The 25,809-nt window shown below is 39.5% G+C and overlaps 1 protein-coding gene across 41 annotated transcripts in view; it reads left to right on the forward strand.

Moving 5' to 3' along the window:
* DTNB (dystrobrevin beta) overlaps nucleotides 1–25,809 on the forward strand; it is a 234,455-nt gene that overhangs the window by 134,631 nt on the left and 74,015 nt on the right. For all 41 annotated transcript variants that reach the window (XM_070512459.1, XM_044772073.2, XM_070512491.1 and 38 more), the window contains one exon: nucleotides 21,734–21,811. In XM_070512459.1, the coding sequence (XP_070368560.1) occupies nucleotides 21,734–21,811 (78 nt within the window). The remainder of the gene's footprint in view (nucleotides 1–21,733; nucleotides 21,812–25,809) is intronic.

The following is a 25,809-nucleotide window of genomic DNA, read 5'->3' on the forward strand; positions in this document are numbered from 1 at the left end:
TTTGCAGATGTTGAACCATCTCTGCATCCCCGGAGTAAATCCCACTTGATCATGTTGTATGATCTTTTTAATGTATTGTTGTAATCAGTTTGCTAGTATTTTCTTGAGGATTTTTGCATCGATGTTCATCAGTGATATTGGCCTGTAATTTTCTTTTTTTGTGTTGTCCTTGTCTGGTTTCAGTATCAGGATAATGTTGGCTTTGTAGAATGAGTTGGGAAGCTTCCCCTCCTCTTCAATTTTTTGCAAGAGTTGGAGAAGGATAGGTATTAAGTCATCTTTGAATGTTGGTAGAATTCACCAGGGAAGCTGTCTGGTCCTGGATTTGTATTTTTTGGGAGGTTTTTCATTACTGTTTCAATCTCCGTAGTGGTGATTGGTCGATTCAAATTCTCTGCTTCTTATTGATTCAGTTTTGGAAGGTTGTATGATTCTAAGAATGTATCCATTTCTTCCAGATTATCCAGTTTGTTGGTGTATAGCTTTTCATAGTATTCTCTTATAATCTTTTGTATTTCCGAAGTGTCCATTATAGTTTCTCCTCTTTCATTTCTGATTTTATTTATTTGCGCCTTCTCTCTTTTTTTCTTGGTGAGTCTAGCTGAAGGTTTGTCAATTTTGTTTATCTTTTCAAAGAGCCAACTATTGGTTTCATTGATTTTTTCTATTTTTTTAGTCTCTATTTTGTTTATATCTGCTCTGATTTTTATTATTTCCTTCCTTCTTGCTGACTTTGGGCTTTGTTTGTTCTTTTTTTTTTTTTTTTGAGGAAGATTAGCCCTGAGCTAACATCTGCTGCCAATCTCCTCTTTTTGCTGAGGAAAATTGGCCCTGAGCTATTATCTCTGCCCATCTGCCTCTATTTTATTTGTGGGATGCCTGCCACAGCATGGCTTGATAAGCGGTGGGTAGGTCTGCGCCCGGGATCCAAACCAGCAAACCCAAGGCCGCCGAAGCAGAGTACTCAAACTTAACCACTGCACCACCAGGCCAGCCCCTGTTCTTCTTTTTCCAATTCCTTTAGGTGCATTGTTAGATTATTTATTTGGGATTTTTCTTGTTTGTTGAAGAAGGCCTGAATTGCTATAAACTTCCCTCTTAGAACCACTTTCGGTGTATCCCATACATTTTGACATGTCATATTTTCATTTTCATTTGTCTCCAGGTATTTTTTGATTTCTCCTTTGATTTCCTCATTGACCCAGTCGTTGTTGAGTAGGATTTTGTTTACTCTCCTATTTGTGGATTTTCTGATTTTATTCCTGTAGTTGATTTCTAGTTTCATACCTTTGTGGTCAGAGAAGATGCTGGTATTATTTCGATCTTCTTAAATTTATTGAGACTTGTTTTGTGGCCTAATATGTGATCAATCCTGGAGAATGTTCCATGTGCATTTGAAAAGAATGTGTACTCTGTGGTTTTTGGATGGAATGTTCTATATATGTCTGTTGAGTCCATCTGGTCTAATGTATTGCTTAAGGCCATTGTTTCCTTATTGATCTTCTGTTTGGATGATCTATCCACTGGTGTAAGTGGAGTGTTAAAGTCCCCTACTATTATTGTGTTACTATTTCTCCTTTTATGTCTGTTAATAATTGCTTTATATATTTAGGTGCTTCTATGTTGGGTGCATAGAAATTTACAAGTATTATATCCTCTTGTTGGATTGTTCCCTTTATCATTATGTGGTGCCCTTCTTTGTCTCTTATTACAGTTTTTGTTTTAAAGTTTATTTTGTCTGATATAAGTATTGCTACCCCAGCTTTCTTTTCTTTGCTATTTGCATGAAGTGTCTTTTTCCATCCTTTCATTTTCAGTTTGTGAGTGTCTTTAGGTCTGAAGTGTCTCTTGTATGCAGCATATATATGGGTCTTGTTTTTTTTTATCCAATTGGCCTATATGCCTTTTTATTGGAGCATTTAGTCCATTGACATTTAAAGTAGCTATTGATAAATATGCATTTATTGCCATTTTCTTACTTTTGTTTTTCTGGGTGTTTTAGTAGTTCTTCTCTGTTCCTTTCTTCTTCTCTTGCTCTCTTCCCTTGTGGTTTAATGGCGTTCTTTTGTAATATGTTTGATTTATTTCCTCTTACTTATTTGTTTACGCATTATAGGTTTCTGGCTTGTGATTACCATGATATTCCTATATAATATTCTATGTATATAGCAATCTGTATTGAGTTGGTAGTCTATTTAGCTTGACCTCTTTCTAAAAGCTCTACTCTTTTACTCCCCTCCTCCCACATTTTATGGTTTTGAACTCTTATTTTGTGTGTGTCTAGCCATTATCCTCTTATCATTGAAATAGGTAATTTTAGTACTTTTGTCTTTTAGCCTTTATATTATCTTCATAGATGGTTGATCTGCTACCTTTACTATATTTTTGCCTTTTCCAGTGATTTTTTTGCCTGTTTTTTTTTTCTTTTATGATTTTCTTATCCCTATTTGTGGTCTTCTCTTTCCCACTTAAATAAGTCCCTTCAGCATTTCTTGTAGAACTGCTTTCTTGGTGATAAACTCCTTTAATTTTTGCTTGTCTAGGAAACTCTATCTCTCCTTCCAATCTGAATGATAACCTTGCTGGATAGAGTATTCTTGGCTCTAGGTTTTTTTCTTTCAGCATTTCAAATAAGTTGTGCCACTCTCTTCTAGCCTGTAGGGTTTCAGCTGAGAAGTCCACCGAAAGCCTTATGGGCTTTCCTTTGTATGTCACTTGTTTCTTTTCTCTTCTCTGTTATGATTCTCTCTTTATCTTTAATTTTGGACATTTTAATTATAATGTGTCTTGGTTTGGGCTTCTTTGGGTTTATCTTGTTTGGTGTTCTCTGTGCCTCCTGTACTTGAATGTCTGTTTCCTTCCTTAGGTTAGGAAAGTTTTTAGCTATTATTTCTTCACATAGATTCTCTGCCCCTTTATCTCTCTCTTCTCCTTCTGGGACACCTATAATATGAATGTTAGTGTGCTTGATATTGTCCCAGAGTTCCCTTAGACTGTTCTCATTCTATTTAGTTCTTTTTTCTTTTATCTGTTTAGCTTGGGTGATTTCCTGTAGTCTTTTGTCCAGCTCACTGATCCTTTCTTCTGTATCATCTACTTTGCTATTGAGTCCCTCTAGTGAATTTGTCATTTCCAGTATTGTATTCTTCATTACTGGTTGGTTCTTTTTTATATTTTCCAATTCTTTGTTGACAGTCTCACTGTGTTCATCCAATCTTCTCCCAATATCAGTGAGCATCTTTATGAATTTTTGTTTGAACTGTTTGTCAGGTGGATTGCTTACTTTGTTTCATTTAGTCCTTTTCCTGGGGTTTTGTCCTGTTCCCTTGCTTGGAACATATTCCTTTGCCTCCTTATTATGCTTCTTTCTCTGTGCTTATATCTTTGTATTAGGTGAGTCAGCTATGTCTCCTGATCTTGGAGAAGTGGCCTTATATAAGAGATGCCTTTTGAGGCCCAGCAGAGTGCTTCCCTCTCATCACCAGTCCAAATGTTCCAGGAGTGACCCCTGTGTGGGCTACTTGTGTCGTTCTGCTGTGGCAGGGTTGCTCTTACCGCAGGTACCCAGGAGTCTAGGCTTTCCCTCCCTGGCCGGCTGTTTGTAAATCAGGTTTGGAGAGCCCCAGCACTGTTGGCTACAAGGTCTAATAGCACACTTCTGTTGCAGTTTTCCTGTTAAATGAGTAGGCACCCAGTGTAGCTGGTTGCTAGGGTCAGGGGCTTACAGCTACTGTAGGCCTCAGGCCTGCAAGGCTATTGTCAGCTCTCTTAGGATTGCAGCTGGGTGGGGCCAGCCCCAGGCACATGAACACCTAGTTTTTTCAGGCTTTGGAAGGTGGGGCCAATCCCCTTTGTGGCTGTTTGTGAAGCATAGGTCTTCTGCCACTCATAACCCCACCTCCCACAGGTCCACACACACCATCAACACAGTCCTGGCCCATGCACTCTTCCCAACCCCCTGGAGTGTACCCAGTCGCCCCACTGCAGAGGCCCCCACCTCTCTACCAGTGCCCCCCACAGGAAGGTCCTCACACAGGCCCTTCCCTACAGATGTGGACACACTTACCTCCCTGTAGAGGATCAAGGCACCCAGTCTATGCAGGCCGGCAAGTAGCCTGAGGGCTTGCTGTTGGGTGGGGCCAGTCCCTATAGCGGGCTGCCTGCCCTGGGTGAACTGGATTAAATCTGTGCTCTAGTGGGTGTGGCAGACCCCTGGGATAACAGGCCAGAAGAAGAACTCCAATGGCGCCTCCCAGCGCCTGTGTCAGCACGCCTGTACTACGTTACAACAATGGCCGCCACCAGTGTCTCAGTCTTTGGAGAGGTCTCACCTCTCACTGAGATGCACCCAGAGCCTACCAGGTGAGTCTCTTTTCACCAAAGGACTGTGCACCTTTCTTTCTGGTTATTTTAGGTTGTTCGCTGAAACAGGTGAATTTGTGCATGGGCCCTTTAAGAGCTGGCTTTATTCCACTTATGTCAATAGGTTTTCTGGGGATATTCCCTGCTGCAGGTAATAGCCAGCCAAGCCAGATAGTATGACATTCATCTCAGTTGTGCTGAGTCTGAAGGGTGCTTATAGCGGTAACGTGCCCTGCTAAGGTCCCCACTTCTCCAGGGAAGACTGTGTACCTTACAGTGTCTCCTGCCTGGCTGGCTGTGAAGCTCTGTGGCTTGCGAAGGTGGCTTTTTTTCTCTCCAGAAGGAATTTCTGCCTCTACCACCTCATTCATGAGTATCCCTTGTTGTGTGAGTTCCTTTAATCCAGTTTGCAGCTCTCTTTCTGGGGTCTTTTTTCCAAGAATAGTTATAACCTGAGTGTGTTTGTGGGAGGAGGTGAATTCAGAGTCCACCTATGCCACCATCTTGATGAGGTCTTCCAGTGGATTCTTTAGGGTTTTCTACATAGGAGATCATGTCATCTGCAAATAGAAATAATTTTACTTCTTCCTTTATAATTTGAGTATCTTTTATTTCTTTTTTTTTAAAGATTTTATTTTTTTCCTTTTTCTCCCCAAAGCCCCCCATTACGTAGTTGTGTATTTTTAGTTGTGGGTCCTTCTAGTTGTGGCGTGTGGGATGGTGCCTCAGTGTGGCCTGATGAGCGGTGCCATGTCTGTGCCAAGGATTCAAACCTGTGAAACCCTGGCCCGCTGAAGTGGAGTGTGCAAACTTAACCACTCAGCCATGAGGCCGGCCCCAAATATCTTTTATTCCTTTTCTTGGCTAATTCTTGTGGTAACCCTCACTATTGAATGATAATTTGGCCAAAAGATGTTTTCCCTTCATTCTTTGGAAATGTTATTCCTCTATTATCTTGTAGCCATTTTTGCTGATAATGATCTGATTCTCCTTCCTTTCTATAGAATCTCTCCTCTTTCACTGGTAACTTTTAGAATTTTCTTTATAACATTGGTAATCTGAAGTTTTACTAGAATCTGTCTGAATATGAACTTTTTAAAAATTTGTTTCTATTTAATTAAATTTGTTGTAATACTCAGGATTCTTACTCTCTAAAGTCTCATATTGTTCATCAGTTCTGAAAAATTCCCAGCCATTGTCTCTTTCAGATGCTGTTGCCTCTCCATTCTCTTTGGTCTCTCTGGAACTCTGAGATCTAGACTTTAAGACTGGGTTTATCACTCACATTTCTTAAGTTTAAAAAAAGAATGCACATCAATCTTTAGCTGTATTCAGTCTTTTCTTCAGCCTATCTGTGGACTTTTTAAAAATCTCAATGATTTTCATTTTTAAAGTCGCTAATTGGTTATTTTTCAGAATATTTTGTGGATGCTATTCTGTCCTTTAGGTGCCTGAGTATATTAAATATACTCATTTTTAAAGACCTTTTTAGATGCTCGTTTTCTTTGGGTGCTTTGTTGAGGGGAGGCAGTTAAGATCTTCCAGTTTCCTCAAAGGTGGCCTGCGTGTGTACCTTTGTGTGTGGCTCATGGCAGCTCAGCACAGCCCTTGCTTACTGCACTGGCTTCTTGTTTATTTTCTTCCTTGCAGGATGCCTCATCTTTTTTAGGCTTAGAGAGAATTCCCTTTTTTTTTGTTTTGATTCTAGCTATGCATGCATCAATTTATCTTTCTATCTTTAAGTCATTTGAGGGGGAGGGTCCAGGAGGGTAAGCTCTCAGCATGTGCTCAGTTCACCATCTTGAATCAGAAGTCCCTAAACTGCCACTTTAGCTGATTTATAATTCACTGTCGTAGCACTATCTCCAGAGGCCTCAGTGTGGCCTTTTCAGCAGAGGCTTTGATACACGTTTAATGGATGGTGTGTGGTTCTTTATTCTCCTGGAAAACTCCCTACTGTATTAGGGCACCTAAAATTACTTTTAGATTCTTTTGGCCCAGAAATTAAATACCAAGACTAATTTAACAGGCGTAGTTGGCCTGATGCATTGGTACATATGAGAGGTACTTCTGCTTTCGTGTGTTCAGGTAAATTCCTGAGAATATTATTTAGTCATTGTTACTCCTCTCAAGAATTTGCACTTTTGGGTTTAGCTAATACATTGTTTCAAGTAGATTGGAATGGAAAGTAGAATCATAAAATTTCATTATTGAACAAATCTTTGTTGAGCACCCACCATGTGCCAGTCATGGTATTAGGTATGCAGTGTGGACCCAGTGGTGGAATAAACCCTATGGGCCCTACTCTCGTGAAGCTTACAGCCTCTTAAATGAGGACAGTGGAAAAGTAAAGGCTAATTACATACAATTGCAAACTGTGATAGGACTATAAAAGAAAAGAACAGGATACTATGAGTGAGTACAGCAGGGACTTCTAATTAAATTTTGTAGTGAGGAAAGGAATTTTCAAACTTTTTAAAACAGCAGTGGAACATTTTGTTTATATGAAGTCTTGGAGCAGAAGAGGAGCTGCTCTAATTGAATGGAGGCTGGGCCTAATCCACTCGCTCTCCTCAAGGTTACCTGAAGCGCTTTGTGGAATCCTTTGATGCCCAGGGAGCCACCTGTGAAAACCACTGTTCTAGAACCAGCCCCCTCCATTTCACAGACCAGTTAGCTAAGACACAAAGGGCTTCATTGTCCACAGTCATATATGTCACTTAATCTGCTTAGTGCCAGAACTGGAACAAGAACCCAATTCTCATAAACTTGTATTCTTTCCACTCTCCACTGCCTCTTCTTCACCTTTAGTAAGTTTTTATTATAAAACCAAGGTATTTCAATTTCTGGTATTCTGTAGGGGTTTTTTCCCCCCTGAAATTAATTTTGCCCATTGTTGTTCACATTGCCCTTCATAGTCTGTGCTCTGCTCCCTCTTGTATATAGCTTGTAGACTTGAGAGATCCTATCCCACTATTTTGTTTTTATTGTATTTCTTTTTTTTTCTTTTGAGGAAGGTTAGCCCTGAGCTAACATCTGCCACCGATCCTCCTCTTTTTGCTGAGGAAGACTGGCCCTGAGCTAACATCCATGCCCATCTTCCTCTACTTTATATGTGGACACCTACCACAGCATGGCTTGCCAAGCAGTGCCATGTCTGCACCCGGGATCCAAAGCAGTGAACCCTGGGCCGCTGAAGCAGAACATGTGCACTTAACCACTGCGCCACCAGGCCGACCCCTTTTGTATTTCTGATATGTCATATAAATTAACTCTTATTTTTTGCCAAGCATTCGAACACATGCATCCATTTTATTCTTCAGACTTTCATTATTGATATAAAAGTATTTGTGTTAACTAGTTAGCTGTCTGATTTGTTGGGCTGTCTTCTCTCTCCTCCTCATTTATCTAAGCAAATGATAGGATTCTTTCCTGGCACTTAGGTTGTTAGTCTGGGTTGCATTTTGACTTCCCCTATTTTTAGTGAAAATATACTTGTATATATTTTTTACTATTTTGTTTTGTTTTTGTTTTAGTGTAGCAGAAAAGTCCAGGGCCAGAGTAGCTTATATCCCCAGAATACTTAGGAAGTGTAAAGAGGTAGTGAAAATTAAGATGGCTTGGGAGACTGAGGCTGTAGTGTCAGTCAGTGACTATAGAGAAGAAGTTGTTCGTCCTAATTTGGGAGACTAGTAAAGAACTGATCATTTGGGGCAGAATGGTGATATGAGAACTGTGCTTAGGAAAGTAATTTGAGCTGTGAGAAATCAGATGAGTAATAAGTGAAGGTTCTCTGGACACCAGTGGACTAAATAGAAAACTGTTCCGACATTCAAGTTACACCAGCCAAGTGCAGCTAAAACCTGACGATGCCGGTGGAGATGGAGACCAGGAGCAGATAGATGTAACAGCTGTTGAATAGATGACATAGCTGAGAGGCTGCAGGATGACTCTGAGTGTCAGGGGCGTTCTCCTCATGTGAGTGCCCGGCTCAAGGTGTCCCTGAAAGCCCGTCCAGCAGGTGATGCTGTAGAGCCCTTCTGTTTCAGTGGCCCTCTGAGGAGCTGCCTTTATGAAGTGAGGAGCTCTTTGCATCAAAGGGGTAGGTAGACACCATTGTCCTATTTTATTCACTCTGCTTTCATTCCCATTAACTTCTCTTCAACAAAGCAAAAAATCAAGCCTTACTAGTTCTTCCTACTCCCCCTTGCTTCTTACCTAGATGGTTGGCAGATACAGTACCGCAGGCTGCTTTCTCATCAAGCAGTTGGCAGTAGGAGAGGCCCTGGGAGAGGAGGTGGGGGATGCTCCTTAACATCCCATCAGAATGGAATTGCTGACTGGGTTAATTGGGTCACTGATGTGCAGCAGAGCTTGGATGCTCTTGAAAGAGGATGTGTTTCATGTTTAAGCTTCTAAGGAGTGGTCCCTACTTTGTGTGCTGCATCTGCCTTCTTGTCATTGGCTGCATTTGACTGCTTGATGGACTTGCTGACAGAGTGCAGACGTGTGTTTGCCTTCTGATGAATTGTTCTCTTGTACCTGTTCTTTCCCAAAATGCTCTGTGGGATAAACTACCTTGTAGAGAAGATTCTTCGTCATGTGATTGTTCTGTTTCCTTAGAGACAACAGCAGTGTAATGCATTAGATGCCAGATCCATAGAGAAAGAAGAAGCATTTGCCACAGGACGTAAAGGTTTGCTAGCTTTTCCTTGCCTTTATGTTTTTGCTGCTTGAGCTGCTGGGCTGATGATGATTGTGTTTATTTTTGGCAGGATGCTAGAGCCTCTGGAACTTCCCAGGCAGTTATTATAGAAAGGGGAAGCCCGCTGTATCTTTTCCTGTCTGGTTAATTGTAAAAATACATGAGAGTCAGCCTGTCTTCTATAATAATGTATTTCTTTCCATTTTTTAAAACATTTCAGTAATGACTGTGAGTGGTAACTTGTTGAAGTATTTGTCGTCTTATCTTTCTAGAAATATAGGAGTTGATATCTATATAAAGTACTGGCAACTTTCTAAGTTTAATGAACAAGGAGAACAAAGAAAGAGGGACACATCCTGGAAAGGTTTTTAAAATAAAATAGTGCATTTTTGTTGATTTAGTTATCTGTTTTGGAAGACGCTTTCTTTGCTTTTTAAATATAATATTGAACTGAGAAATACAACTAAATAATTTGCTAATTATTGCCTCATTTTATAATTGGGTTCTTTTCTGGAGCAAGAGCGAGATACCTGGATTCCTCTGGGTGTCTTTAGATGCTGTCTAGTGGTGAAAGTTCCATATAAGAATGTGTTTGTGGTAAACCTTTCCTTCCTGAGAAATATTTCATTTTAAGTCTTATACCACAAATGACTGTGTTGAACTGCTAGAAATAGAAATTGAGACGTGTGTCTGTTGATAGCTCTTTTTTACATTAATGCAACGCATTTAGATTAATAGTTGGTTTTGGAATTTTAACTGTTTTTTGTTGGCTAATTAATTGTAAATGACCAATAAAGTAAAATGTACTTCCCTGGAAGTCAAAGAAATCTCATTGTAAAAATGTAACATGATATTTATACTACATTTACAGTAGCATATGGTTATTTTTTTTAATATATTTATGGTTTTCCAAAAGGCAGTTTTCTTTGTTTGTTTAACTTCTTTGCTTTGGTGGATAACCATCGAACCTGGTAGAGTAACAGGAGATGGTTGATCTGGTACATAGAAATAAATAAAGAGCAAAACATCACACTACTCAAGGAGTACACAAATGGTCCATCCTCATCAGAACTGTTGTCTAGAGGCAGGGTGCTTTCTGAGAGAGTAATAGAATCATAGAGATTAAATGGCTTGTAGGATCTTTTCTCCTTGCTGTTTCATCAGAGTTACACTGTACCATTATTTTAGATCAGTGTAAATTCTATATATCCTCTTCATCATAATGGAATAATTAAATAAACTGGCTTTCTTATTAGATCATATAGTATTTCAACGTGGGGGGTCTGTGAATAGGTTTATATGTTACTAAATTTTGGGGGGTAGTGACTAAGAAGAGAGAAGCAAACACCACTTTCATCCTAAAGCAGTGTTCATCTGGGGTGATCACCCCAGCAGAGATCCAGAAGTGCCTGGATCCTGGACACTGCCATTTGACTCTTTAATTTTGAAGAAAGTTCATCTTTAAGTAAGTGACTATTTTTCGCTGATTTGCTCAGCACCCTTTTTTCTGAGAACAATACTGTCTTCTTTGAAGCATTGGTCCTCTCTCAATCCTAACCATATTGTTCTAAGAGGACTACCAGTCAAAGTTTTGGGCCCTCTGTCTATCACAGTGGGCAGATGACTCAAGGCAGGTTATTTTGAGCCTTTTCTGGGAATTTCAAATCGGAACGAGGGAAGAAGTTTTGCTCTCCAATGGTGAAGCTAAAGCATATTAGGCAGAAGATGTTAGGTGTAAAACCTGTGAGATCTGTATAGACTGTGACTCCAAATGAGATCTCAGCAAAGATAACAGCAAATGTCCTAATGACATTCTAGTGTCCTGGAAGCCAGCTGCACCCCTACGTGTCATAAAGTTTAATTATGAAGTTAGTTATCATTTAGTTATGATACTCAGTAAATTCCTCTTTTTATTTTCCTTAGCTGCTTCAAGTTAGATTTGAAGCCAGTGGTCCTGACACAGGGCAGTGTTTCTCAAACTTGAGAATTTATTCTTCCTTGAGAACTCTAATCTGAAAAATTCATTTGGATAATGCAGAGATGCCTGGGTTAGGATGGTGAGTCTGTGGATTTTATCTATTCATTGGCTTTAGAACCAGATAGAAGTGGATTCTGGGGTTGGCCCCATGGTGTAGTGGTTAAGTTCAGCACTCTCTGCTTCAGCAGCTGGGTTCGTGGGTTCAGATCCCAGGGATGGACCTATACCACTCATCAGCCACGCCGTGGCAGTGACCCACATATAAAATACAGGAAGATTAGCACAGATGTTAGCTCAGGGTGGATCTTCCTCAAGCCAAAAAAGAGGAAGATTGGCAGAAGATGTTAGCTCAGGGTGGATCTTCCTCAGGAAAAAAAAAAAAAGAAAGAAAAAGTAGGTTCTAATATTGGTTCTGCTGCTTACTAGTTTTGTGACCTTGAGCATGTTAATTATCCTCTTTGACTTTTATTTCTTTATTTGTAAAATAAGAATGGGTAATTGCAAGAATTTGGATAATGTATCTGAGCACCTTGCTCAATGTTAATGCAATGCTCATACTCAACAAATGTTAGTGCATTACTCCTTCCCTCCCAGCCTTCTCCAGTGTTCTAAAAGTAAAGAAATATAGCAAAATACACAGCAAATCTTGCAACTGTTAACCTCACAGGGTTTGTCATGTTCTTTTTGTGTACTGTGCTTTGGTTAATAATTTGAAATAATTAAGTTGTAGTCTCTGTTATAAGTGATTTTACACATTTTTGGTTGTAAATGATAATTGTCAAATAAGATTTGACCTAAAAAATGTAATAGGTTAAGCTAAAGCTTAAATGCCTGTTGTTGCTGTGACAGATGATTATGAGGACTCATTGGATTACAGACTTCTTGTGGGCACGGACAACCTTCAACTTGTTTTGGTTTTTCTCAAAGCCTATAAGGGAGGTGGTAGGCATGACTGAGCCATCACTTTTGTTTGTTTGTGTACCGATAAGGTCCTTGTTTATTTAAATGGAGTTTGTAGTGATCAGAAGGGCTTTATGGAGATACTGAAATTTCAGGAACCATTTCTCTGATAAGAGAAGGGAGAAAGAGTGTAACCTTGGCAAGTCTGTGAAGAAGGACATTCCGGGATAGGTACCTAGGAGAAAATTTGAAAACAGGAGCTTAGAAAAAGCAAAAGAAAACTTATTTGAAAGATGTGAAGGTCCTGAGTCTTTTGACAGATACAAGAATGAAGTAGTCTACAGTGTGGGTTTTGGATTTGTCTTACAGTATGGTGAAATTTGCTGCATAACCTTAAAGATGAGAAAAGTATGATCAAAGTGCATAGGGAAGATAATTTCAACAGCAACACAGGTATCGAGGATTAAAGGCAAAATTGCTGGCTACAACAATTGTAATAAGTGATTAAATGTATTTTACTAGAATGGTTAAGTGCCTCGTATGTAAAGCATTGTTCTGGGGAATACAAAAAAGTAGTCAAGTAAGTGAAAGCAGCAGGCATAATAAAATCTTTTTCCCTTTCACACTAATAATAATAAACAGACCAAAAAATCTGGTAAAAATTCCCCAAGTGTGTGATTAGCAGATGGCTGTCAAGGTAAAAGAGAATTGCAGGACTGTAACCTTAACCTCTATGACTAAAATATATTCTGGGAGGAACAGCAAGATAATGAACAAATAAGAAATACTTTAAAAAGTGTAGGGTAGGGGTTGGCTTTGTACAGAAGAGGTTCTGTCAAAGGAAAAGTGACAGACCTTACAGGTGCCCAAGATCTCACTGGCCCTCTCGGGCCTCAGAGTGGGCTTTGTTCCTTTACCCCTTTATAATAACCCTCAATTTTTAAGTAGAAATTTTGATTAACCAACAACAGTGTGGGGGTCGACCCGGTGGCCAAGTGGTTAAGTTCGTGTGCTCCACTTCGGCAGGGCAGAGTTTCACTGGTTCAGATCCTGGGCGTGGGCATGGCACCGCTCATCAGGCCACGCTGAGGCGGCGTCCCACATGCCACAACAAGAAGGACCCACAACTAAAATATCCAACTACATACTGGGGGGATTTGGGGAGAAAAAGCAGGAAAAAAAAAGAATAAAGATTGGGGGAAAAGAAACAGTGTTATACTTTAACATCCGTGGCTAGAGTCCTGTCCAGAAAGTGTTTTCCCCTGGATCTAAGTCAACTTAGAAAGCCAAAACGAGTAATTACACTCAATGTTGGTCCGTAGCCCAGTGTTAAACATTTTTTTTTAAATTAACAGTCTGGCTGATATAATAATTTGCTCATTAAGTGTATATATTTTAGGCTGAGATGAGGAATCTAAAATATCTTTGAAATTAATATTAGATTTTAAAGTCATCCTAATAAATGAGTGATATATTTTTGAAGGAAACAATTCACGCTAGCTTATCTGGTTTTCCTTGGGGCAGCCTAGAGGTGGTTAAGAATGGGAACTCTGCAACCAAATAGGTTGAGTTCAGATGACATTTATAAAGAGTTCTAATGATGTGGCAGGGGAAAGAAAAAAATCACCCAAAAGCTATACTCTGGGGCTATTGTTGTTTTACCTTCCTATAGAAACAACTTTACAAGACCTATGATCTAACATCATGCTATTGGTCTTAATTTACAGACTAAACAGTCTTAAGTAAGTTTTCCCAGAAGTGCAGCAATCAAAGGTTGAGACACTGCACCATCATGACCAAGAACAGGCCCAGGAGCTGTGCTGCCTTCATTAAAATCCTGCTTCTGCCATGATTGGGCTTTGCCCTCAGTACGTTACTTCTCTCCATGCTTTAGTGTCTCTATCTGTAAAATAAAGATAATAGTAGTATCTACCTCATTGGTGATTGTGAGGTTTAAGTGAATGAATCCATGGGAAGTGTTTGAACTGAGTCTGGCACATATCAAGCACACAATAAGTATTGCTATTGTCGTTGTTAAAGACACTCTCCACTCTGTTGATTCCATTACTAAGTCACAGATGAAAACTTGCTGTGGCTGCAAACACTACAAATGTATCTCCCAAATGTAACAACTAATAATGTCATTATTCCATTCTCAGAGAGTAGTCTCACCAAAGCTGAGTATAACAGAAAGAAGACTCCTCACACACTCTACACTCCTGTGTACTCCACGGCATGGTGCTGACTCACGGTCAACAAATATTTCCTGAAAGCCTACTCCATGTCTTGTAGTATGCTGGGTACTCAAAATACAGTGATAAAAAATCACACAGGGGCTGGCCCCGTGGCACAGCAGTTAAGTTCACACGTTCTGCTTTGGTGGCCCAGGGTTCACCAGTTGGGATCCCGGGTGCAGACATGGCACCGCTTGGCATGCCATGCTGTGGCAGGCGTCCCACAAATAAAGTAGAGGAAGATGGGCATGGATGTTAGCTCAGGGCCAGTCTTCCTCAGCGAAAAGGGGACGATTGGCAGCAGCTGTTAGCTGAGGGCTAATCTTCCTCAAAAAAAATCACACAAATATGGGGCCTGCCCCGTGGCTGAGTGGTTACATTCATGTGCTCCACTTCAGCGACCCAGGGTTTTGCCAGTTTGGATCCTGGGTGTGGATGTGGCACCACCCATCAAGCCGTGCTGAGGTGGTGTCCCACATGCCACAACTAGAAGGACCCACAACTAAAAAAAAATATACAACTATGTACTGGGGGGCTTTGGGGAGAAGAAGAAAGAAAGAAAGAAGAACAAGAGAAAAAGGAATATTGGCAACACATGTTAGCTCAGTTGCCAATATTTAAAAAAAAATCACACAAATTTATTACAGTCTCATAGAGGAGATAATGTAGACTTATCTAAAAGATTTTCTTTACTTTCTTTTCGGGGATGTGGTGGTCGGGATGCTGAGGGGGGCGTGGATCTTTGGATCTACTCAAGCCGTGTAACAGGCCCTTCTTCTTACAGTCTCAGAGTTCTCTCTAGGTTTGTAAAACACACTCCATCTCAGCTTGCTTTCTTAATGATAACAAAAATAGTACAGTCTCACTTTAAAGATTTGATCCAGTGGTGATATAGGTTGCTTTTTTCTGTTTCTCTTTTTTTCTACTTAATTTTCTTTACATTAAGCATCTTTTCTCTGAAAATCAGGAAAAATTAAACTGGAAAAATTGGAGAAGTACAGGAAAGTATAAATAGGCAGGAAAAAACTACCCGTAATTCCACTGCTCTTAACATTTTGACCTAGTTCCTTCAGATTTTTTTTTTTAAAGATTGGCACCTGAGCTAATGATGTTGCCAGTCTTCCTTTTTTTCTTTTTATTCTTCTCCCCAAAGCCCCCCAGTACATAGTTGTAGATTCCAGTTGTGAGTGCCTCTGGTTGTACTATATGGGACACCGCCCCAGTATGGCCTGCTGAGCGGTGCCATGTCCATGCCCAGGATCTGAACCAGTGAAACCCTGGGCCACCGAAGCAGAGCACGTGAATTTAACCACTCGGCCGTGGGGCCGGCCCCCTCCTTCAGATATTTTGTTTTACACTTACTATGTTATTTAGCTGAGAGCATGCTGTGTTTATGTATAAATAATTTTATCTTATTGTATAGGGTTATTTGAAGATAAAATAAATAATATATTTAAAGCTGTAAACAGTGTCTGATATGTAGCAAACATTCAATAATTGTAAGCTATCGTTATCGTTATCTTGCCCTTCTTTTTTACCTCTTATGTGCTAAGCATTTTCCCATGTAAGCATTATTTTTTATTTAGTTAGTTATTTTTTTGGTGAGGAATATTGTCCCTGAGCTAACATCTGTTGCCAATCTTCCCCTTTTTTGCTTGAGGAAGATTGTCCCTGAACTAACATCTGTGCCAGTCTTCCTCTATTTTGTGTGTGGGACATTGCCACAGCATGGCTTGATGACCAGTGTGTAGGTCCATGCCTGGGATCCGAACCCTTGAACCCCAGATTGCCAAAATGAGCACACAAACTCAACCTGTATGCCACTGGGTGGACCCCAAGCATTATTATTATTATTTTTTTTAAGATTTTTATTTTTTCCTTTTTCTCCCCAAAGCCCCCTGGTACATAGTTGTACATTCTTCGTTGTGGGTCCTTCTAGTTGTGGCATGTGGGATGCTGCCTCAGCGTGGTTTGATGAGCAGTGCCATGTCCGTGCCCAGGATTCGAACCAACGAAACACTGGGCCGCCTGCAGTGGAGTGTGCGAACTTAACCACTCGGCCACAGGGCCAGCCCCGCAAGCATTATTTTTTAATGACAGTGTAATATCTTATAATTACGGGTGGCCTGTGATTTACTTTTCCTTTCTCTCATATTTGAACATTTAGATTTCTTCCAAAATTACCCTATTGTAAATAATATTTCCCTAAATATTTTAAAATAAATCTATCTTTGCATTTCTGATTAATTCCTTGGAATAGATTCCTAGAAAGGGAAGTTATTGAGTCAAAATGTGTAAACATTTTTAAAGATCTTTGATGGACATTTTGCCCAGTTGCTTTCTAGAAATTCTGCTTGATTTTATATTTTCACTCTTGCCTAGTAATAAATTGATGGCCTATGTCGGAAAATCCTCTCCAGCCTTAAGGATTGGCTTAAAAAAAAAGAATCTTTTTTTTTTTTTTTTTAAGATTTTATTTTTTTCCTTTTTCTCTCCAAAGCCCCCCGGTACATAGTTGTATATTCTTCATTGTGGGTCCTTCTAGTTGTGGCATATGGGACGCTGCCTCAGCGTGGTTTGATGAGCAGTGCCATGTCTGCGCCCAGGATTCCAACCAATGAAACACTGGGCCGCCTGCAGTGGAGCGCGCGAACTTAACCACTCGGCCACGGGGCCAGCCCAAGAATCGTTATTTTTATAAGGGAAAATGGTCTGTAAATTTTAACAAATTTCTTTGCTTTTTCATAATGAAAAGATTTTTATGTTATTTGTTTTTCTTTTTAAGGGGGTATTTGCACTTTGCCCATTTATCTAATTGAAATCTTAATAATTTTCTTATAAATTTGTGTGAATCCCTTATATATTAAGGCTATTAATTCTTGCTCTGTCACATTCATTGAAAGAGTTCCCTGAATTTGTATTTTTCTGTCTTTTCTGATTTTTTAAATATATCAAATTAATTGGTCTTTTCTTTCCTAATTTTTCCATTGCTTTTGAACTAAGAAAATCCTCTGTCCATAGACACATGTGTTTTCTCTTAATTTCTATAATTAAGCATGTACATTTAGCTTTTTAATACCCTGGAAATACATTTTTATGGGGTGAGGTGATTTCAATATTTTCCCATAGCATGTACCAGTTTTTATACTATTCAATACTTATTACATTATATTACAATTATTTCTTCTGAATTTTTTTCTTCCTAATACTTAAATTTTCATCTTTTTAATTTTTATCCCTAGCAGCTAGCACAGTAATGATGACTTGGTAGAGACACAGCAAATACTTGATAAAGGAAAGAAATAGAGAGTTATATGTAATTTGTCCTGAAAGATTTAAAAGCATGATGAGTTATTCATCATCTATTTTTAGCTTTAAAAACCTTAAGAGAGATTCTGTAGTAATTTTAATTTCAAGTTAGTGTACATTCCAGAGCATCAACCAGAATGAATTGGAGTGGTCTGGTCTTAAGAGAAGTAACGTGAAAATAACTTGTACCAGTAAGTTAAATTTTTACTTTATAACAGGAATTGTGTCTAACCAGTAACCAGAAGCTCTGTACCTATTATCTAAGCCACCCTCTTACTGGATATTTCCCCAAAGCTATCCTGCTCCAGCTAAAAACAGTAAATAAAAATGTACCTTTACAGTGATCAGAAAACTCAAATGAACAGCTACGATTTAAATTATGGCACTCAAATATTTTCAAACTTGACATCTCACCTGGGTTCCATTCTCCTATTTCTAACTGCTTTTTTTTTATCATTTACCTGCACTTAATGCCATTTCAAATTCGGCAATTTCAAAACTGAAATCCTATTCACTCTTACCTTCCTGCTCTTTCTATCTGCCCCCACCTACCCAAAACCAAATCCTGTTTCCTCCTTTGGTGTTCCCTAGTTTGGATATTGATATCACTATCCTACCCAATAGTCAAGGTAAAAATTTCAGTTATTCTTTACTCACTAACCCCATGTACTTAATTGGTCACTGCATCTTATCTATTTTACCTCAACAGTATTTTTCCTTTTCTCTCTTCCTCATCTTAGCTACCACTGTCCACCCTTGTAATCACTGATCTGGACAATTGCCATTGTCCTCTCCCTCCTTTCCCAGTTTCCTTTCCCTCCTCCTTCCAAATGCATTCTACAGAAGTGATTTTTAAGTGAGAGCGTGCATTAGAAAGAGTCTTCTTGCCCCTAGAGATTCAGATTCACTAGAGTGAGGATAGAGCCTGGGTATCTTATTTTACGAAAAGCTTTCCACATGATTCCAATGCACACCCATGATTAAAACCAATATTTTACAAGCTTCTAGAGTTGTCTTTTTAAAACCCAATTATAGTCACATCATCTTTGGCTTAAAAACTTTCAATGCTTCCCCTGCAGCCTACAGTATAGGCCCAAACTTGGCTTGTGATGGAACAGCTGTCATTCACATCCTAGGCCTAATCTACCTTTCCCTGTGCATTTTCAGCTACTCCCCTTCGAGCGCCTTTGAGTCTAGCCAGATAAGTTAAACCCAAATATGCCATGGACTCTTGGATTTCTGTGCCTTTTTCCATACCATTTCTTCTAGGTAGGGTAGCCTTAACTTTTTTTCTAAGTCTAGAAAACTCTCTCCTCAATGGTACTTCACCCTGGCACTCTTCCCCCTCATCCCTCCAGGCAGGAGTAACCGCTCTTCATCTATGACTCCTCAGCACTTTGTCTATACTTGTATTGCTGCTCTCATTACTTTGCATTGTGATGAGTTGCCTACATATCTGTCTTCACTGATATGTAGTTAGGTCATTGAGATAAAGATGGTCTTACTTATCTTTATGAGTAGGAACCCAATAGGAATCCCTCTTTCCCTTTCATTAAGAATTACCAAATTCTCTAAGTCTTCCTTTTACACCTACCTCTTCTGACTAGCAAATTACCTTCTATCTCCAACTCAAAAAAAAAAAAAAGTGGCATGTCTTATTAACAAAGAAGGAATATCCCAAATCTCTGTACCAAGTGATGGTTGGTGGTCCTTTGGGTACCATGGAACTCATTAGTGTCCAAAGATACCTTGCTGAGATCTTCACCAAAGGAAGATATACAACATCTGGTGACATGTTCAAGGTATTCAAAAACTGATCTGAAGAGTTGTGTCAATTCTACTGCTTTCTAAGTTTGTATAACTGGTACCATCAATGTCTACCTTACACCTGCAAGCATTCCTTTCAGTTATGTCTTACAGGAACTATGAAGTTTTTTTTTATAAGCCAGAAGTCATTTTTGGTGTATTACATCTCCTGAGACCACAGCTGAGCTGTTGGCTTTCCTAGTGAATTGTGGGTCCAGTGGTAGATCCTATGGTAAAGACCCCCTGTATGTTTTCAAATGCCTCTTTCATCTTGGACTGCAAATGCATACCTATTTCCCTAGCAAAACATGTTAGAAGTTCAAAAAGGATATGAAATTTGGGGGCAATTATGATTAGTTTATAGCTTACGATGTAATCATTACTGTCTGGTTTTGGATATTAAAGAAGAGGCTGTGATATGTGTGCTATAAGATAATAATTAAGCATTATATCTGCCAAGAGATAGAGATGATTATTAAAGACTTTTGTTGCATCAGACCAAACATAACGCTACAAATCATGATGTTTTATCATATTTGAGGAATTAAAAAAAAATTTTTTTCTGTTGTCATTTTTCCTCTGAGAATGTGAGAAAGGAAATTGAATGCAGTAGTATCTTCAGTGTTGAAATATACTAGGTAATTGCGTTAATTCTGAAAGCAACATGGACATGTCCTTATCTTATTTTGGAAATGGATTGCTAATAATAATATATTACAGAAGCAAAGCCCATTGTATTTCCAGGACAAGAATGTTTCTGATGCCCTCAAGTATGAAAAGCTATGATGCTGGATTTGTTTCTTTCGGAGGAATTGTCTCCTTGTTCCATTTGGACAACTGAATTAAAAGAACCAGAGGCAAAAATATAAATTTAGGACTAAAATTAAGCTAATCTCTGTCTTTCACTTTCTTTATTAGCCTAAAACAATTGATTATAACTCAGCACAGCCACTAGTATTAATAGGCTTGAAAGTTTGGGGGCAAAATTGAATATCTGTCTGGGAGATAGGTAGTGAGATAAATAACATGGAATTGAATTCTAGCCTAGAAAGGTGTATTTTAATCCTGAATGTCTTACTTAGCGACTTGTCACACAAAGAGAGGAATGTGTAACAATAAGCATAGTGTTATGGCTTAAAAATCAGGAGACCTAATCTGTTCCCTGCAAATTACTTCCCATCTTTGATCCTCTCCATTAAATGGGAAGTCATTAAAAATATTTCCCTACCAGAAGTGAAATTGGTTTTTGAAAAAGGAGTGTGTGGATAGGTAGCTGTAGAGAGAGATCCATCCATCCATCCCTCCTTCCCTCCCTCTTAACTTTTCCTCTGAGTTCCTTGACTCTGCCTGAAAAGTTTCCCTTGAGCCTTTGTTTGAATATACTGTGAAACCTCCAAAACCATGCAGGCTCTGACCCCTTAATGTTCACCAAGACTTGTGAAGTATGACTTCTACAAAAACATTTTACATAATTAGCTCAGCTCTTAAAGATAAGGAGAAACCAGGAGGTAGTTCCCAAGCAGCTAAATATGAGAGAGGGGCTTTTCTGCTTCACTTTTCTGCTTTTGATGGACAAATTTCTCTGAAAATTACTTCTTTCAATTTAGGAAAGGAAGTGAGCAATTTCCCAGGGGGAATATTTAGCAATAGTCATGTGGCTCCAAATGCAAGACAGAAACCCTTTGTAGCCGAACCTGATGGAGAGGGAGAGGGTCTGAAAGGGAAAATCATTCCTTTTGAGAAGTTTGGATTCGTTCATTCAAGACTCTTACAAGAGGGAGAAATAGACCTTGAGTCCAGAGAACCCGCAACTAAAAAGAAGTTATCAAAAATGCTTACCTTCAAATTTAAATTTGGGTTAGGTTATAAAAGAAAGCATTCTAATTAGAGTATAGGTATAAAATGTGGGTTCATTGTTAAGATTCTAGTAAAGGATTAATAAAAGAATTTAGTATTTAATGGTTTAATTGTTTTGGTAAAAAGTATGCAAACTAAGTCTGAGGGAAGTCAGTGAACTCTAACTAAATCTCAGGAAGGCATGCATGTTGCTGGTGTGACCTTTGTAATATACCACAAGCACCTAGTAATCCTGTAAGCACCTAAAATGCAGGAAATTAGCTAAGTGGCAGAACTCAGATTCTTGTGTACTAAAACTACAAAACAGAAGCCACGGAGTTGCATCCCTGTAGCAGTGTGCGCAGAATGAGTTGCCTCTCCGGGGACAGCACAGTGATGTCCGTCGGCTTTGTGCGAGCAACCCTCTTGTTGAATTTGCTTAGGCGAGAAGTATTGATTTCTGCGTCCACTCCCTGGGGGGCCCCAATGTGCTTATCACAAAAGAACCTGAATGATCGTGGGTTATTTTGCCCTTATCACTCTCGTTTGCTTCCCTAATCATGTTGGTAATTATTAATATAATGTAAATGTCTTTCCTTCCAGTCCTCCTCGCCCTCTGACTAATATGAATGACACCATGGTGAGCCATATGTCCTCTGGAGTGCCCACTCCCACCAAGAGGTATGTACAGCTTCTGCCTCGGTCCTGCTCAGAGTTGGGGACAGGCCTCTGGCCTGGGAATCAAAGCATTCCACAGAGCAGAAAGGACTGGCTTGCTTTCTCCTCCTTTGACTGTCTTTTAATATTATTTTCTCTCTTCCTTTTCTTCCTACTAACTCATAAATATAGCAACTGAAGGAGTCTGCCTTTGAGTGGTGCCTGAGGTGGAAAGTCTCCATTTGTGACAAGCAGTGAACATAGTGTCAAAGCCCATTAGGCATGTTTGAGATCCTTTTTTAACATTGAACAATATTTTGATACTCATGAATTTCAACAGTTTTGCATTTGAGTTGTTTGAGTGTCAGATATTGTTTCTGCTTCCTAATTAGACTGTGTAAATTGAAATCTCTTATAGTCTCCTAAATCATCTTGTATATGATTCATAGGCATTTAAGTGGAAAAGCCTGAGTCCCTCTCTTCGTTATATAAGGAGCTTCCTTTAGGGTCCTTCAGCGAACTAGAACTGTGTACTCCTTTCTCCTCTTTATTTAATTTACTCTTCTCCAAAATTCTCTTAGGCAGGACTTAAAAGAACTACATAAAATGGCTTACTTTCTATTTGATTTAAGCTGTTCAGTGACTAGAGCAAGGCAGAAACTCCCTCAAGGGCACAACCATTAAAGAGTTCTTTCTAACAGTCATCCCTCAAAAAGAGAAGAAGCAACAAAGACATTCCAACCCACTCCCCAAGTCTTTCCTGCAGACAACCACTTTGTGCCATGTGTACTGATGGCTTTGGATTAATTCAGCTGTAGAAGTGCCATCTGCTTAATAATACTTTGACTTAATATATAATATATACTTAAGATCACCTATGTTTGTTCCCATTGGCTAAAACTCCTAGAGCAGTGTTTCCCAAGTTTGGCTGATGGGAAGAATCACCTGGGCCACCTGTTAGACATATGGATTTCTGCGACCACATCAGACCAAATGGATCCTGAGATCTCGAGAAGTTATGCTTTTAGCAAGTATTCCAGGTGATTCTTATTATCAAGCAAGTTTAGGAAATAGCCTTAGAAGGAAGGGAAGGAGTAAACCATAGGGCTACCCTGGAATAGAGGATTTACGGACTCAATAAATCAGTGACCTGCTGACACAGTGTTATCTGTGTGGAGACTCAAGACCCTGGCCGGGTGACGGTACCTGCCCGCAGCCCTGTTAAGTTGCTCCTAGCAGGGGCACAGCCAGCCGCTTCGTTGGGGCAGAGCTGAGTGGTACCCTGTACTGGAGCTTAGACTTCTGAGCCAGACCGTCTGCATTTGAGCCCTGGCTCTCACCTGACCATGAGCAAGATTCCTATCTTTATTGTTTTATCTGTGATATGGGGACAGTAACAGTTTCTACCTTCTGAGGTTTGTGTGAGAATTTTATATTGTTTTCATTATTTAAGAAATAAACTATGATGAGAGAACAGGTAGGGGAAGTAACAGAATAATTTATGAATAATGCCCTCTCATGAGGAGCTGAAAGCTTGCAGAAGAATACACAACAATTAAACCTCTCCCACCTACCTAGATATTACAATAACCCTTTCTGGGCTTAGTCCTTAGCTTTTTATGTTAACCACCCATAGCCTTCAGAGCCAGACCCAGAATCTAAATATCAACTCAAGGATGTTTCCATTTCAAAAGTAGGAAGACAGAGTGGATTAGTGAAAGAAGTCAGCTTGTAGGCTGTATGTTCGTTTTAGCAACACCAGCTATTACAGTTTCACTTCATCTGATTTCTTCTCTTCATTTACTAGTTTTGTCACCCTGAGTCACCTGAGTTCCTGAGGGCCCCAAGTGCCTGGTGACCAAGGGCACCAGACCTTCAGTGACCACAGCTGAATGTAGCTGCTAGAGGCTGTTACAGGGAGTACATCTTTCTGGACAAGGTTTTATTGCTTGAGAAGACTGAAAGAAGGGGTTCAGGATCAGTAATGATCACAGCCACCTCTATAGAAGGACTACCCGTTAGGCTCGGTGTTGCTGTATGAAGCCCCAGGCCTAATAGTAAGTGGCCAGCTGCAATTGTCAGTCACAAGTATCTACCATTTCTGAAAGTTGTTTCAGAGAAAACAGAATAGCCTGGGTTAGGATTTTATTTTAAAGTTAGCATTTCAGCCAGTATCTCTTTGTAGATAGACTTAGTCAGTCCTACAGGTGGTTATCGCAGACTCTCTAGGGACTGACCAGCAGACCACAGGCAGCCAAAGCCCTTAGCAGACCAGAAGGGAAGGTAATACTCTGTAACTTACAAGAAGAGTAGTTGCTGGGCTGGAGGCTACATGGGAACAAGATACCCCCATCCTAATAATATACTCCTGGGAATTTTAGGAGATTTCATTTATATTCAGGATGAGATTATGATATAATGTGTGTACATTAATTGCATAATTCATAGATTTGGCTCTTCATGGCCCCAGTTACCAAACAGTATATATTTCCAGCTAGTATTCTGTGTACTTCCTTGAGGACTCATCAGTTTTTCTTTCTTCCTCTGAATGTTGTCAGACCTGTCTCTCCAGAGTCTGATGAAAGCCAGGAACCCAGCACATCATCCTAGTTACAGAGCCTTCCTCTGCTGGGGCAGAGAATCCTCAAAGGATACAGCTACTCTCCAGAAATAAGAGGTTTCCTTTAGAACTCAGCATAAGAGTAAATCACTGAATCAGACAAGAACAGGCCCAGTAATAAAAATGCAGGAAAAATTTGAGCTCCAATTTCTACCTTTTCAGTAGGCAGTGCATATAAAAATAGTGATAACCAGGGGACGGCCCCGTGGCCTAGTGGTTAAGTTCAGCGTGCTCTGCTTCAGCAGCCTGGGTTCAGTTCCCGGGTGAGGACCTGTACCACTTGTTGGTGGCCATGCTGTGGTGGCAACCCACATACAAAATAGAGGAAGACTGGCACAGATGTTAGCTCAGGGAAAATCTTGTCTGGGAAAAAAAAAGAGGAAGATTGGCAACAGATGTTCGCTCAGGGCAAATCTTCCTCAGGAAAAAAAACAATGATAGCCAAATGGTCAAAAATAATAATATATTAGTCCAAATAGAAAATGAACTCAAATATAAGGGTTACTGTTTACAGAAGAAAACCATATAAATGGTAACGATGCTGGCTATCATGTGAAATTCTATAAATTATGTTCCTGAGAGGTTCTACTCTAGAGATTTGCCCTGTATAATATCCTTCTGATAGTCCCATATCAGTATTTCTGTAATTGAAAAGAAATTTCATCTTTGCCTTAGACTAAATCGTTCCTGGAAATTTGCTCTCTTTTAAGATAATCGAAACAGTACACTTAAAAACAAACAACAAACAGCTTTTGAAACTTCACAACAGACGCTTGGAATCCCCTGCCGCTGTGTGATTTCCTCCGAGGCTCGCCTCTCTCCCTCTCCTTCCCCGAGGTTCAGAATGTGGACTATGGCATCATGCTCTGCCCTGTGTACTGCTTTGAGTCATACCGTATATTCAGACCAATGTGGAAAATGATGCTAATGTTTTTTATTTTTTAAATGTCTTCTAAAGCTTTACCTTTATTTATGAATACTTTAACTTTTACAATTCTGTGGGCATTTTATATAACTATGGCAGTAAAGAAAACCTTCAATATGAAACTTTTTGCTTTGTGTATTTGGTTGGTATATTAGTGTCAACTCTTTTAATTTCACGTATTAAAATTTAACTTTAAAAAGTATAAATCCAGTTAGCAAGATGAAAAAGTTCTAATCAATAAGTAAATATTGTGCTTATAATGAACAAAACTGTACTGTATACTTAAAAATTTGTTAAGAGGGTAGTTCTCATGTTGTATGTTTTATCACAGTAAAAAAAAAAAAAAAGGCACAAACCCACAGAGACAAAGCCAAAAGCAGAAAGGGAAGGACAGAAGTGTCCATGGATCACCAGAGCAACTGAAATGCCACCAGGATGCCCTCCATCTCAGGGCTTCTCTCAGTGAGCCGTCTTCAT

Source organism: Equus asinus, chromosome 6 (assembly GCF_041296235.1).
Source record: "Equus asinus isolate D_3611 breed Donkey chromosome 6, EquAss-T2T_v2, whole genome shotgun sequence".
Taxonomy (NCBI): domain Eukaryota; kingdom Metazoa; phylum Chordata; class Mammalia; order Perissodactyla; family Equidae; genus Equus; species Equus asinus.